This window comes from Lactuca sativa, chromosome 3, assembly GCF_002870075.4.
Source record: "Lactuca sativa cultivar Salinas chromosome 3, Lsat_Salinas_v11, whole genome shotgun sequence".
NCBI lineage: Eukaryota > Viridiplantae > Streptophyta > Magnoliopsida > Asterales > Asteraceae > Lactuca > Lactuca sativa.
The window spans coordinates 73,861,877-73,877,511 of NC_056625.2; the positions used below are offsets into that span (position 1 = coordinate 73,861,877).

Genomic DNA, 15,635 nt, shown 5'->3' on the forward strand with positions numbered 1-15,635 from the left:
TTTTTGCCTTAAAGATATGGAGGCATTACCTCTACGGCACGAAGTGCAAGCTCTTCACTGATCATAAGAGTCTCCAGTATCTCTTTAATCAGAAGGAGTTAAACATGAGGCAACGACGCTGGCTAGAACTTCTCAAGGACTACGACTGTGAGATACTTTACCACCCAGGTAAAGCAAATATTGTTGCTGATGCTCTCAGTCGGAAAGTCAATCTGGAAAGGAAAAGGCCAAGAGCGTTAAGAATTGAAGTCGTCTCGACGATTGTGGAAAGTATCAGGAAAGCTCAAGAAGAAGCTTTAGAGAAAAATGACCGAAAGGAAGAACGTTTGGGAAGAACGTTAGTGTTTGGTACAAACAGTCGAGGACTGAAGGTATTCCAAGATCGAATTTGGGTACCTAAGACGGGAGGAATAAGAGATCTTCTGATGGAAGAAGCACACAAGACCATGTACTCGATTCATCCCGGTAGCACTAAAATGTATAGGGACCTAAAACCCTACTACTGGTGGCCGACGATGAAGCTCGATGTTGCGAAGTATGTGGCCGAGTGCGTAACATGTGCGAGGGTTAAGGCACAACATCAGAAACCGTATGGGAGTTTGGAACCTTTACCTATACCCATGGGTAAATGGGAAGACATCACCATGGATTTTGTGACTAAACTGCCCAGGACGAAGAACGGTCACGACATGATTTGGGTAGTCGTGGATCGTTTCACCAAGAGTGCACACTTCATAGCAGCCAACGAGAAGTGGTCTATGGATAAGCTCGCAAATGCTTACGTGAAGGAAATTGTAAGACTTCACGGTGTCCCTCTTACGATTGTATCAGATCGTGATAGTCGTTTCACGTCAAGGTTTTGGAGGAGTCTACAAGAGGAGTTAGGTACAAAGTTGTGTTTGAGTACTGCTTATCATCTGCAAACTGATGGTCAGAGTGAAAGAACAATTCAGACGCTGGAAGATATGCTGAGAGCATGTACCCTCGAATTCCAAGGGAATTGGGACGAGCACTTACCTCTGGTAGAATTTTCCTACAACAATAGTTTTCACTCGAGCATCAAGATGGCTCCTTATCAAGCCTTGTATGGGCAGAAGTGTCGTACGCCGTCTTGTTGGCTTGAAGCCGGAGAGAAGTAGTTTATGGGCCCCGAGATAGTCCATGAGACTGCTGAGAAGTTGAAGGTGATTAGGGAAAGGATGTTAGCAGCCTAGGATCGTCAGAAGAGCTATGCTGACAAGAAAAAACGACCGATAACTTTCAAAGTTGGGGATTCCGTTTTGCTTAAAGTCTCACCGTGGAAGGGACTTATACAATTTGGGAAACGAGGAAAGTTGAGTCCAAGGTTTATTGGACCGTTCAAAGTTCTTCAGAAGATAGGGAACCAAGCTTACAAGCTGGAATTGCCCGAAGAACTCAATGGTATTCATAACACCTTCCATGTGTGTTATTTGAGGAAATTCACGGGAGATGTTCCCGACATAATTCCAATCTCAGAGTTAAGGATGGATGAAAATAAAAGGTTGATCGAAGAGCCTGAGGCAATTGTTGACCGTAAGACTAAGAAGTTACGACGCAAGATGGTCGACTTGGTGCTAGTCCGATGGAAACATTCGAATGGGCCGAATCTCACTTGGGAAACAGAGGATGACATGATGAGTCGCTATCCACATCTGTTTGCTGATGCATGATTCCGGGACGGAGTCATCCTAAGGGGGAGAGAATTGTAACGCCTGGGTTTCAGGGCTAAGCATTTTTGTCAATGTAATAGTCTAGGTCAACTCTTGTAACTCTTTTTGAAGTAATAAAGATGAAATATTTGAGTATTATGTGAATTATATGTGTTTATTATTTAATTATAAATGTATAATTAATAAAGAATAAAAATGAGCGTCAAAATTAAAGTGTGAGATAATCCCGATATCTCTACATAAAGTTGTAGAATATGTCTCAAGGTTTCCGTGCATATAAGGAACGCCGAAATCCAAGTTATAACGAAGAAGTTATGACCCGTCGAAGTTTCACGACAGAACCGACACGATACCGGGAAGCGTGAATAGTGAATTTACGATAGAGCGAGATTTAGCCTTAGTGATCTAAACGAAAGTCGTAGAATATGTTAAACTAAGAACATCGATAAAAAGAACGCCCAAATCTGACTTCGTATGAAGAAGTTATGAGATTTTAAACAGACCAATCCTGTCCCGGCTTGTTAAAAGTATAACTTTAAAAATAAAGTTAAAATTAGCCGACGGAGTCTAAACGAAAGTTGTAGAGTACGTCTTCACCTACGCGTGGATATAAAGAACGTCAAAAACGGAGTTCGTATGAACGAGTTACAAATTATAATAGCATATTTACGTATTAAAATAACGTACAAATCATGTATACGTACAGATATATATACATATGTATATATCATTAGAAAGGTATCGACGATGCGGTCATTATAAGACTAATGTTGAGTTCTTTCGACATTAGTTTAGTACAAATATCATTAAATCCATTTATAATAGTATTATAGAGGGGTGTTTAGTTGTTTATATAACTAAAAGGTCATTAAGTAATTATGGAGGGTAGTTTTTGAAAATTCAATTAGTATAAATAAGAGCCTTGGGCTCTCATATTTCTTGCACCATTATCTTGATTCAAGAGTCTTTCTCTCCTTATCCCCCGAGCATTTCGGTCCCTTGTGATTCGACTTCTCTTTCTGTAGCTTAGTATAGTAAGGTGAGCGCTGAAGCGCTGCACGAATCTTTCTTAGAAAGATTCAGCGACGAAGTTTTGCCCCTGCAGAGCCCGACTCCTAGCTAAAACCCCCTTGTAAGTAAGTTATGCTTACCTTATTTTAATATAGCTTATATTTAAAATTAGTATTGTTATTATGAACTTATAATAAATATTTGAGCTATTATTATAACTTATATAAGTGTCGTTATAATATTTTTTTTAACTACTCGCGGTACGGGGAATCTGGTTTAAAGGGCCACATAGGGTTGTTGGATTTCAGAAGTGCTATATGCCAAAATGGTCCTGCCCTCCGGTGTTTTATGTCTGGCCCCTGTCTGTACATAGTGGTTGGAAAATATTGTTTAACGCTTATATAATAATAATAATACTAAGACTAATAGTTGGTCACGATAAATATTAGACTAAAATTTAACGATAATAATGTTAGGTTTCGTCGAAGGAAAATAGAATCGTTAGAAGCAAGCGCTGCCCGATTTTGGAATCATCACCTTAACAAGTGAGTGCATAGTTACTTTCAACTTACACATAGATATGAAGTATTTTATATAAATTACGTGCTATGTGTGCATATTATCTGAATACTTGCTATCTATGCTAGATGAACGTTGTTATACATGTTTTCAATGATTTAAACTGTATATGTATTTTATATCTACGAAAATGTTGGGGTAAAACATGGGTAGATGCAATAGGTGATGTGTGATAAAATGATGAGAGGCCTCGATGTTGATGTTGTTGATTTTGTCATCTAGCAGAGTATGGATGACGACCACAGACTATTCTAGACAGTCCAGTGGAACACTAGCAGGCTCGCAACCTGTAGGTGTTTGTGAACGATATGTTCACCAGTGTACTCCATCCCCCACATGGTTGCCTTTAGGACATTTATTGCTGAGGAATCCCCTTAGCAGTAGTGTCCGTCCCGATGATGATCCTTAGGCTAGGTCCCTTATGATAGGTGTTTAGGGACGTAAAGTGAGGATAACGGGAACGGGTAATCGGGTTATTGTTGATCGATGAAATTAATAAACTTATTTATTGTGGGTTGAAAACCCTATGTGCTCACCAGGCTCCCAAGCCTGACCCACTCAGTTTTATGTATTACAGGTAGTGGCGCATGAGCATAGGTGTGATGTTTTGGACGAGGGATTACGGATATAGGCCTGTAGATATGAAATAATGTAGTAAGGCTTATATTGTACTGTTTATGCTTTTGATCTGTACGAACATGACATCCCGAGTCTTTTAATGAAATACATTTCTATGGAAATGCTTTTGATAAATCTTTATCATATTTTTGTTTTGGGACAAATTCCGCAACACTTTCATTTAAAATGTAACTCTGATTTTTAAACAAAGCATAAACAAACCGGTCTTTTCTGGCCGTGATTTTGGGGATGTCACACTTTATGACTTATATTAGCCAAGGAAATCCCTAGCTGTGTAGTCACAACCTTACTCTAAACGATTCATCAGACGAGTTGGTTCTTCTTGATAATCATGGACTATGATTTGTGAGAATCAGTTGGGATGGGTATGTATGAGTATAATGTTTATAGATAGATAAGTTATGGGATATATCTATATTGTTTGGTAACAGTTGGTTTTGCAGATTTTGTAATTATATATTATTATCATAATAATATTGTGGGATTGAAAACTCTATGTGTCTCACTAGGTTTCCCAACCTGACCATTCAATTTAAATACTTCACATATAACATGGTTAAAACTGCTGAAACTTGTTTATGATTGCTGATTTATTAAGAGACAACCTGCAATAATATCCAAAACTATTAGTCTTTACGCTGTAACAATGTTATGTATTAATTATGATATCCTTAGAGTTTTTGTATTTTGAAACAACATTTTTACTCAAACAAAATTACTATGATTTTAAAGCTTAAATAATAATAATAATAATAATTATTATTATTATTATTTTTGGAAAATAGGGGACATCAGATCGGCTGAAGAGGAATCTTATTGGATTCAACTCTAAGATTCAAGAACATGGAATTCTGGGACTTTGAATTTTGTTTTTGCTTAGTTTAATGGGTACTTTGTTGTCTTGTTGTCGCCATTTTAATTTAATCGAAGTGTTTGTCTCTTTATAGGAAAGTTCAATTGGTGATCCATTATAATCTTAGAGTTTAGGGTTTAGGTGTTTTTGTTTTCTATTAGGGTGACCTTGTTTTTGTATAGTTTAAGAGGTATTGTTATGATTAATTTAATAATTTGACTTCTAATTAGTGAGCCACTCGATATTATTCTGTTTTTTCTTTATAAAGATTAAAGATTTTAATTTAGAGGTTTTATATTATTGTGTTTTTGGTTTTTTATTGTTTAGTTTTTCGGATATTTTTATGCTAATTTTATGTTCTTGTTTAATGGTTATCTTATTGTTTAACAAAATAACAAAGGACAATGGAAAGATATCTAAAAAGAAGAATATCAAAAGAAGGACCATCTTCGGTTAAAATTTCCAACCAAACTTTATTCAACCCATGCCTAGTTAGAAATGAACAAAATAAAAGAGTCTGGGGTGATGCTTTTGTGACATAAGTCTTTGGCTTTACTAGTTGGAATACACAAATGAGAAAGAAGAAAGAAACGATCAATGGTCAATGGTCAATAGTTAACTGTCAAAATGTGCATTCCACTTGACTTTCGGGTTGGATGCAGCACTACATGGAGGTATCCGATGATATGTATTCCACTTACCCTTATGATCTTTCAAGAGGGTGGGTTTAAATGAAACTTTGCAAAGAGGACCTCGCTGGCCATCAATTGGTTGGGATCCATATGGTAGCTAGTTAATAACAATCTCGTGTTAATTCAAGAAGGGGGTATATATAAATTTCTTGAAGTTTTGCTTGGAAACAAATTCAACCATTTTTATATCCTACCAATCGATTAACATATTATTTGATAGGAATTTCCGTTTCAATATTCCCCGTTATATTTTCCAAAAAGATGAAAAATTAATATGAAAACAATCTTCACAGCCGTTTACGTGTAGATATAGAACCCACGTGGCAGGAGTTCTCCTTTGATCTTTTTCCATACAACAATTTTGTATATTCCAATGTCTCACTAGCCGATGGTTCCCATTTGGCTACTAAAACGAAGTTTGTTAAAAACCCATGGTCAACGAAAGTATACAGCCAATTCGTCATGGATGATGTTTGTAGGTCTGGCCGAACATTGAAAACACCTCAAGTTTACTCTATATATTTTTTTAATTATTTTATTGCTTAACGAGTTAATATGATACGCAAGTATTAGCTCTTAGACATTGTTCATTTTTCTTACATGATTACCATTAAAATCACCTTTAACTATTTATAAAACACCTGCATTTTGAGTTTTTGACAAACAATAATCGGTATAGCCGGTTTCAGACATTATTTTTGTAGGTTAATGATTTGATAGGACAACAAACTATTAACTGTGTAGATAATTAAATAAATCCAATTCATTATGTTTTTATCTAATCTAAAGCGATTATATAAAACCCATGTGCTTGTTTTTGTAATTCTCTAGTCAAACACGGAACTTGCCGTACGTGCCCAAGTTAAATACTGAAAATTCAACTACGTGATGTGCATGGACAGCATGGTATATATATATATATATATATATATATATATATATATATATATATATATATATATATATATATATATATATATATATATAAAGACGCACACAGGTTTCATCCGCAGACACTTGCATTAATCTTGTCAATACGAATTAATGAACAAGATGATGACAAAGCTCCAAAGATTTGGAACGATAAGGCAACTTCACACAATCATATCCCGAGAAACCATTCGACCATCTTCCCCAACACCTCCACACCTCAAAACTTATAATCTTTCATTGCTTGATCAGTTTGCTCCCGACATGCACACGCCATCTGTTTTCTTCTTCCGAAACTACAAAAAAAGCGACACCAACATCCTAAAGAAATCATTATCGCAGTGTTTAACACACTACTATCCCTTCGCGGGTAGGCTTACAACACTTCCTGCATCTTACATCAACTGCAATGACGAAGGGGTCGAGTTCTTGGAAGCTACTAATGATAGCCTACTCGATAACTTCCTTCACAAGAATGAGCAAGATGAAACCATAGACCAGCTCTTTCCTTATGGTCTCAGTAGCACTGCTCGTGCTTCTTGCTCTAAGTTGCTCGAGGTTCAACTAAACCATTTTGCAGGAGGTGGAGTGGCAGTGGCGTTGTCCATGTCACACAAGCTTGCTGACGCAGCAACCGTAGCCAACTTCATCAACCATTGGGCCACTATTACACGTGGCGGGTCACCCGTAAACCCATGTTTCATCTCATCCTCCACAAGTAATGAAATTAGAATGCCTAAGTTAATCGTTAAGGACATAGATAAAGTAACCTATGCTACCAGGAGATTTATATTTCCTAATTCAAAACTAAATGAGCTCAAGGACAAGGTTATTTCCATGGGTGCAGCTCCAATGAACCCTACTCGAGTCGAAGTGTTGACATCTCTACTATATAAACATGCAGTTAGTGCAGCGAAGACAAAGTCAGGTTCTTTTGAGCCATCGAACTTGTCTGTAGCAATGAACATGAGGAACAAATTTGTTGAAAAATATCCTGAAACAGCAGTAGGCAGCATATTTACATGGACGACAGTAAAGCTAGTGGATTCTGGTGAAATCAGGTTGAGTGAGATGATTGCTGAGGTAAGAAAAGCAAAAATGGAGCTTGAAGGAATAAGAGATGAGCAAGAAGTAGTTGAAAAGTTTGCAAACACATCCTCAAGCTTACAGGGTGATGTTTATTATAGTTCAAGCGTGTGTAGGCTTCCATTTTATGAAGTAGATTTCGGGTGGGGAAAGCCGGTAGAAGTAATAATACGAATTCCAGATGTGGAGGAGAAGACTCTCATTCTGATGGATACACCATCTGGAGATGGTATTGCAGCACTTGTCCATCTGCCTGAAGAAGAAATAGCCATTCTTCAAAACGACAAAGAGTTTCTTACTTATGTTGAAGAAGTCTGAAAATGTTTATATATACCCTTTGGCCGTGGTTTGTTATCATACATAAAATACATAAATTTCTTTTTTCATGGGTTTTTAAATAGAAATCCATCACTACAAGGCATAAGTTCTTAATATTCTTTGAATTTATAATAAAATAAGAAAAACAATAAATTATTATAATAAAAATGTTTTTTATCTTTTAAATTTAAACAAATAATTTAAATAAATAAACAAAAAAACTAATGAACTTTAATTTTAAAAAAATTTGAAATTAAAAGGTAAGTTCATTAATAATATTAATATTCATTTATTACTATATTTATTTCAATTATTATATTAAAATATTATGTGGTATTTTAAAAAATAGAAAAACTCATAAAATGACATGTGGAAAAAAATTAATTCAAAATAACCATAAAATAACATTTGACAAATTGAATGAGAGTGTGACAAGTGACAAAAATAAAACCTTCATTTATTAGAGAGGATATGCGAATTATTGGATATCATTTTTGCGCGTCTCAATTTTTTGATTTTATATATTTTTCTAAAATAAAATGGGTGAAAATTAAACATAAAAACAATCTAAACAATTGCATAATTAAATCAAAGTATGCATAATAAGGTTGTGGAGAGTGGTCACGGCTAAACCACCAGCCAAATTAGCGCCACGTAGGTATTTTACAATTCCACAGCCAACCCACTAGGTTGTGGAAATGGTGTTTATCGGTGGATTTGTTACACCGTAAATTTTCAAATAAAAATTTTCATTTTAAAACACAATAAAAACTCTTTTCTCAAAAATCACAAGTGTCTCAAATGTCAACAAATCCACAAATAAAAATCACTATCCCAGAATCATGAAAATAATCTCGCTCCAGTGTGTACTATCAAGCCGGTGCATTCCTGTGATCCTAAGAGGTACCTGAAACACATAACACATAACATGGTAAGCACGAATCTTAGTGAGTTCCCCTAAATACCACACATATCTCATTAGCCTCTCATGGCTATGCTCAAATAAGGCCCTCCGGTCAATGTGTCTCAGTGGGACCCTCCAGTCCCACAACTCGGGTGGACCCTCCGGTCCTAACTTGGTAAGCTCATAATAATACACACCACAAAACACAAAGACATAATGCATGATATCATAATACTTAATATAACACGTAAGACCCTCCGGTCACACAAGGATTACCACACTAGGTAAAGTATAATGAGAAGACTCACCTCGTAAGCTAGTAAGTAATAATCTCGTACACGAATCTTGAACTAGCCTCCGCCTAACACATAAGATAATAATCCCTAATTAACACTTAAATCACGATTCAAAATAAACTAGGTTATTCTCTCTCTCTCTCTCTCTCTCTCTCTCTTTCTCAAACTATTAGGAATGGGTAAAAGATCATTTTACCCCTCCATGGTTCCCATTCTCCCTTCCTTGACCAAACCCTAAAGTCAACATAAGTCAATACTCAAGTCAACTGTCCATGTTGACCTGACTCGCCTAGTGCATCTATGTGACTCGCCGAGTCCTCCTTGTTCCTTCAGAACATTGCGAAAACCTAACTCAACTCATCGAGTTGTCCCGTCAACTCGCCAAGTTACCTATGTCCAGACTCATTGGGGAAAACCCTAGCCGACTCGTCGAGTCAGCTCGTTGACTCGGCAAGTCCCTTCAGTGTGAATTCTTATTCAGACGTTTTAAGGTAGATCTACCACTCCTTACTCTAGATCTAGGCTCCTAAGGCTGGAATGTCACGTAAAGCTTCGATCTTTACGTTCATGCATGGCATATTTTGCTCCAAAATGCCAATACAACTCTAATAAGGGTGTTTAAGCATAAATACTCTTATATGGCTGAATAAAGCAAGGACCTTTGGACTCTATGGACCTCACAAGGTCCAGATCTGAAGTCTAGACCTCCTAATAGACTCAATGCACTCAATGTCCCAATAAAAAGGTGGTAAAAGCCCTAACTTCCATAATCATGAGATCTAACCAATAAGATGAGAAAGGTGTAGGCATTTTACCTTCCGCAGAAGCTCTGGGTAATATAGCACTAGATCCAACAATTTCTCCTCGTTCCTTGCTGGATAATCTCTTATTCTCCTCAAAATATACACTAGAATACTCAAAGATTAGCTCTATAACTCTCTTAGCACACAACAAACGTTTAGGGTTTCACACAAGGGAGTTAGGCAGCTGGTGAGGTGGAAATGAGGACATAAGTTCTCTTAAATAGTCCCCAAACCTGGAGATTTAGGGTTTCACCTCATAGCGCCAACTCGGTGAGTCGGCTCTCTGACTCGTCGAGTTAGTTATTAAACCCACGTGGCCAAATCGACTCTACTCGACGAGTTGGGCTCACAACTCGTCGAGTCACTCAGTAAATCTCAAAAATAAATAAATAAATAATATACCTGGGAGCCCGAATGATACAATTCTCCCCACTAGAATCAGACTTCGCCCTCGAAGTCATGCTCTAGAAATAGCTTTGGGTATTGCTCGCGCATCTTGGACTCTGGCTCCCACGTCTACTCGGATCTCTTCCGATGTTGTCACTGGACCTGAACTAGGGGCACCTCTTTGTTCCTCAGAACCTTCACTTTCCGATCCAATATCGTAATCGGAATCTTAATATAATTCAGGCTCGTATCCACCTGAATGTCCTCTAGTGGTACCATCGGCGTCTCATCGGCCACACACTTCCTCAACTGAGACACGTGGAAGGTGTTATAAATTTGACTCAACTCTGAAGGTAGCTCCAGTCGGTAAGATACCTTATCCACTTTGGCGATTACTCTGAAAGGACCAATGTATCGGGGCCCCAATTTGCCCCGTTTCCTGAATCGGATCACCCCTTTCCATGGGGATAAAATATCCAACCTAGAACTCTAACTTGGATCGCCGCCGATTTGTGTAACTCTTTTAGCGACTTTGGGTTGTCAGTAGCCTCTGTCTGACCTGCTGAATCTGCTCGGTCATCTTCAGCACTATCTCAGTGCCATCCATCACTCGTTGCCCTACCTCTCCCCAACAGATGGGAGTCCGACACCTCCTCCCATATAAGAGCTCGAAGGGAGGCATGCCGATACTATAATGGTGGCTGTTGTTGTAAGAAAACCCAACCAAGGGAAAATAGGTGTCCCAACTTCCTCCGAAGTCCATAACACATGTGCGTAGCATGTCCTCGAGAGTACGAATCGTTCGCTCACTCTGCGCGTCTGTCTGCGGGTGGTATGCTGTACTGAAATGCAAGTGAGTACCCATATCCTCATAAAATTTATTCCAGAACCTAGAAGTAAAACGCACATATCGATCTGACACTATCGAGGTCGGCACTCTATGCCGTGCTACCACCTCTCTCACATAAATCTCAGCCAGTTTCTCTGTAGAAGAGATTTCACTGATGGCGAGGAAGTGAGCACTTTTCGTCAACCGGTCTACAATCACTCATATCGCGTGAACCCCACGTGCGGTCCTTGGTAGCTTGGTGATAAAATTCATCCTAATCCGCTCCCACTTCCACTGGGGAATCTCTAGAGGCTGTAACGGGCCATGTGGTCTTTGGTGCTCCGCCTTAACCCGACAACAGGTCAAGCACCTCTCAACTACCCATGCCACATCCCTCTTCATACAGGGCCGCCGATATTCTCTCTTCAGGTCCAAATACATCTTAGTGGCCCCTGGGTGGATCGATAATCTTGATCTATGCACTTCTTCCATCAATATACGACAAGCTCCACATGTGTAGGGCACCTAAATCCACCCTCGGAAGGTCATAAGTCCATGAATGTCCGTCTCAAACTTGGACACCTATCCAATAACCCGCTCCCTCTTGCGGTTCGCCGGTCTCACGGCCTCCACATGGGCCTATCGGATGGTGTCTAAGATTGGAGTCATCACTGTCATCCTCATGCACACATCTCAGATCAGAGCACTCGCTGCTCTACGGCTCAAGGCGTCGGCTACCACATTAGCCTTGCCCGGATGATATAAGATCTCGCAGTTATAATCCTTCACTACATCTAACCACCTCCTCTACCCCATATTCATGTTGAGCTAATCCATGAGGTACTTCAGGCTCTTATGGTCCGTATATATGGTACGTCGAACTCCATACAGGTAGTGGCGCCGGATCTTGAGGGCGAACACCACTACCCCCAGCTCCAGGTCGTGGGTGGTATACCTCGTCTCATAAGGTTTCTGCTGCCTCAATTCATATGCTATCACGTGACTTCTCTACATCAAGACCGCACCCATCCCGGATATAGAAGCATCACAGTAAACCACAATTCCTCCACTCCCTCCGGAAGGGATAACACCGAGGCTTCGCACAATCTCTAGCGAAGAGTCTTAAATGAGGCTTGCTGCTCGGGACCCCAAGTAAAAGTAGCACCCTTCCGGGTCAACCTGGTGAGAGGAACGACAATCTTGGAGAAATCTCTGATAAATCTTCGATAGTAGTCGGCTAAACCCATGAAACTCCTGATCTCAGTCGGGGATCTCGGCACTTACCATCTCATAACTGTCTCGATCTTGGCCAGGTCGACCAATATGCCATTCTGATTAATGAGGTATCCCAGGAACTGGACCTCTCGTAACCAAAAATCACACTTGGAGAATTTGGCATAAAGACTCTCCGTCCTCAAAACTCCAAGGATCTCTCTAAGATGGACTTCGTGCTGCTATCTGGATCTCGAATACACTAGGATATCATCGATGAACACGATCACTGATCGATCCAACATAGGCCTGCACACCCACTTCATGAGGTCCATGAACGATGCCGGTGCGTTGGTGAGCCCGAAAGGCATCACCACAAACTCGTAGTGCCCATAACGAGTCCTAAAGGACGTCTTTTGGACGTCCTCCTCGCAAACTCTCATTTGATGATATCCCGACCTCAAATCAATCTTGGAAAACCAAGACGCCCCATACAACTGATCGAACAGATCGTCGATCCTCGGTAATGGATAACGGTTCTTGACCGTCAGCTTGTTCAACTCCCGGTAATCAATACACATCCTGTGTAAACCACCTTTTTCGTGACAAAAATGATCGGCGCTCCCCACGGCGAGCTACTTGGTCTGATAAAACCCTTCCCCAGAAGCTCCTGGAGCTGTGAGGATAACTCCTGCATCTCTGGTGGCGGAAGACGATAAGGTGCCTTGGCAATAGGCGCCGCTCCAGGAACCAAATCGATCTGGAACTCCACCTGCCTCTTCGGGAGGCACACCCGAAAACTCCTCGGGAAAAACATCTGGAAACTCACACACTATTAGAACCTCGACAATAGAACTTGGCCTCTCTGTGGCAACCTGCGTATCCATCACATACACCAAAAAGCCCATACAACCCTGCTGTAGACTCTGTCTCGCTCTGGCAGCAGAACAAAAAGCTGATCCAGATCTAGTACCCTCACCATACAACGTAAGCACTCCCATACTAGGGTCTCGTATAGTCACTAACTATCGTTCACAGTCGATCACAACTCCAAATGGACTCAACCAGTCGATGCCCACTATGACACAAACATCACCCATCGCGATCGGTACCAGGTCTATCGAAAACTCAATACCAAATATCTCTAGTACACATCCCTGGATCACATCAATAGCAAAAACCACATGCTCGTCGTTTATAGAAACCCTAAGAGGTCAACTCAATGCCTTACGTCAGATACTGATGTCACGACTAAAAGCTAAAGACACGGAGGATCGACTCGCACCCGAGTCAAATAACACCAAAGCAGGTACAGAACTCACAAAAAAAGAGTACCTACACACAACATAATATAAGCACAACACATCTCAAAGGAATATAAATAAAGAATACATACCGGCCACAAAGTCCGGTACTGCACGGACCTCCTCCGCTGTCAGCTGAAAGGCTTTCCCAAGAACCCTTGGTGTCTCGACCTTCTCGAGCCGACTCTCAGTAGCACGTAAAGAAGCAGGTGCAAATCCCTGTGCTGATCCCAGAAGACGCTGGGGGCACTCGGCCTTCCGATGGACGGTCTGGTTGCAGTGAAAGCAGACTGCAAACCCCTTGGGGCAATCCTTCGCCATATGTCCCTCTTTGACACATTTGGTCTAATGGTTGAATTGTAACTGTTAATAATTGAGTAAGGAATGAAGATTCTAGGACCCATATACGTGGTGAATGAAATTAGGAGGGATTCTAGGGTTTCCAGAAGCCTCATAGTTGTAAATAAGGAAATGCTTTGAACTATGATTAAATCTATTATGTAGTCATTCAAATATTGTTTTGTCCCTAAGTTACCAAAACTATAAATATGACCCTTTAGGACGTCAAATTCTTTCATATTCTTCCTAGGAAGATAATCTAGCCGAAAATCTCCTCCTTCCTCCTTCCTCCAGTATTTTAGTTCTAGGGTTTGGGTGTGAGCTATTAGAGGCATCATCCTTTTGGTGCTAAGCTTTCCAAGACCTACATTACAAGGAGATTGAAATGAATTTGTTACTATAACGAATCAAAAGGTATGTAACTATATACTTGTTATACTAAGGTTATGCTAGGTTTAGTTGTTCATTTTATGTTGCAATTAAGGTGTATGATATAGACCTTTTATAGGATGCATGTACCCTATTAATCGTTAATTGTTTTACGCATTCTACAATTTTGTTTTCTATAAAACCAAACATTAATATTCACATTAAAATTTACTAAATTATTACATATATATGAACTTTATAGTAGAATAATAACCTAAAAATGAATATATGAAAACTTATATGTTAATATTCACATTATAATTACTACTATACTACACATATTAAATTCGTATCAGAATAATAACATAAAACTAGTGTTCTCATGTTCTCACTTTTATTTATTGTTCTTATTTGAAGTTAAAGCTGATACACGTAAACAAGGGAAAACCCATGGATTTGGATTTCGACAGGGAGCTTACACATTCCCCTGTCGGGAACCGTGGTAATTGGTTTATTCGTGAGATTAGGATGTATATGTGGATGAACATCCCTTTGAATGTATCTGGTTGGGACAATGTTCCCCTGACTTTAAGGAATGTCACAGTCGTGCAGCTAAAGGTATCTTGGATAATATTTGAAGTTTAGTTGTGATTGGTATTTAATTAACTTACTTTTTTGTATTTGTAGATTAAATTTGATTTGGATAAGGTTAACTTTGATCCAAAGCGTGCTTAGTTGCTGCAGAGCATTGATACAAATTTACAAAGAGTTTATAGTGGCCGGAAAAATAAAGCCATACTTATTTTCAGAATGTCGGAGGGCTTAGAGATATCCCAAGAGCATTAGCCACCCCCCTGTCACATGAAAATTAGGCGCAAGCAGTCAAATATTTTCAAACTCCCAAAATTTTAAAGTGTTCGACGTCAAATAAAGGAGTCCGTGCACAAGAAGTTGTAAATAGAGGGGGTTTGTGCTCGTGTAGCAATGCTTGTTTCAAAGAAGTAAGTTATGATATATTTAACTGTTTATTTAAATTATAATAAATCTATTTTTTAATGTTAAATAGGATATCACTTGAATCGAAGCATTTCGTAAGGCTAATACTTACCGTCAAGGGGTATTTAGCAGTCCTGTAGTTGAGCAACAATATGTAAGTGCGTAATTTTTATTTTCATATAAGTATTTATATCGTCAAAGGATATTTAGTAATCTAATTTTTATGATGTTTATCATTTTTTGAAAATAGAGAATGCTTTACTCCATGAGATCAATCAACTTACTTAAGCTTCTTCTGAAGCCAACGGTCTAACACTAAAGGATACACAAAATTGTTTTGAAAGAATATTGGGTGTTCGACAAGGCCATATCAGAGGCATTTGGTGTAAACCTTCTA

General features: G+C 39.1%; 1 protein-coding gene across 1 annotated transcript; it reads left to right on the forward strand.

Moving 5' to 3' along the window:
• Positions 1–6,471: 6,471 nt before the first annotated feature.
• LOC111879077 (acylsugar acyltransferase 3) lies at positions 6,472–7,885 on the forward strand. The gene has a single exon (XM_023875556.3). The coding sequence runs from the start codon at positions 6,510–6,512 to the stop codon at positions 7,797–7,799; it is 1,290 nt and encodes a 429-aa protein (XP_023731324.1). The 5' UTR covers positions 6,472–6,509; the 3' UTR covers positions 7,800–7,885.
• The last annotated feature ends 7,750 nt before the right edge of the window (positions 7,886–15,635 follow it).

Coding starts and splice junctions, on each gene's coding strand:
- LOC111879077 (XM_023875556.3), top strand. CDS start 6,510: ATGAACAAGATGATGACAAAGCTCCAAAGATTTGGAACGATAAGGCAA.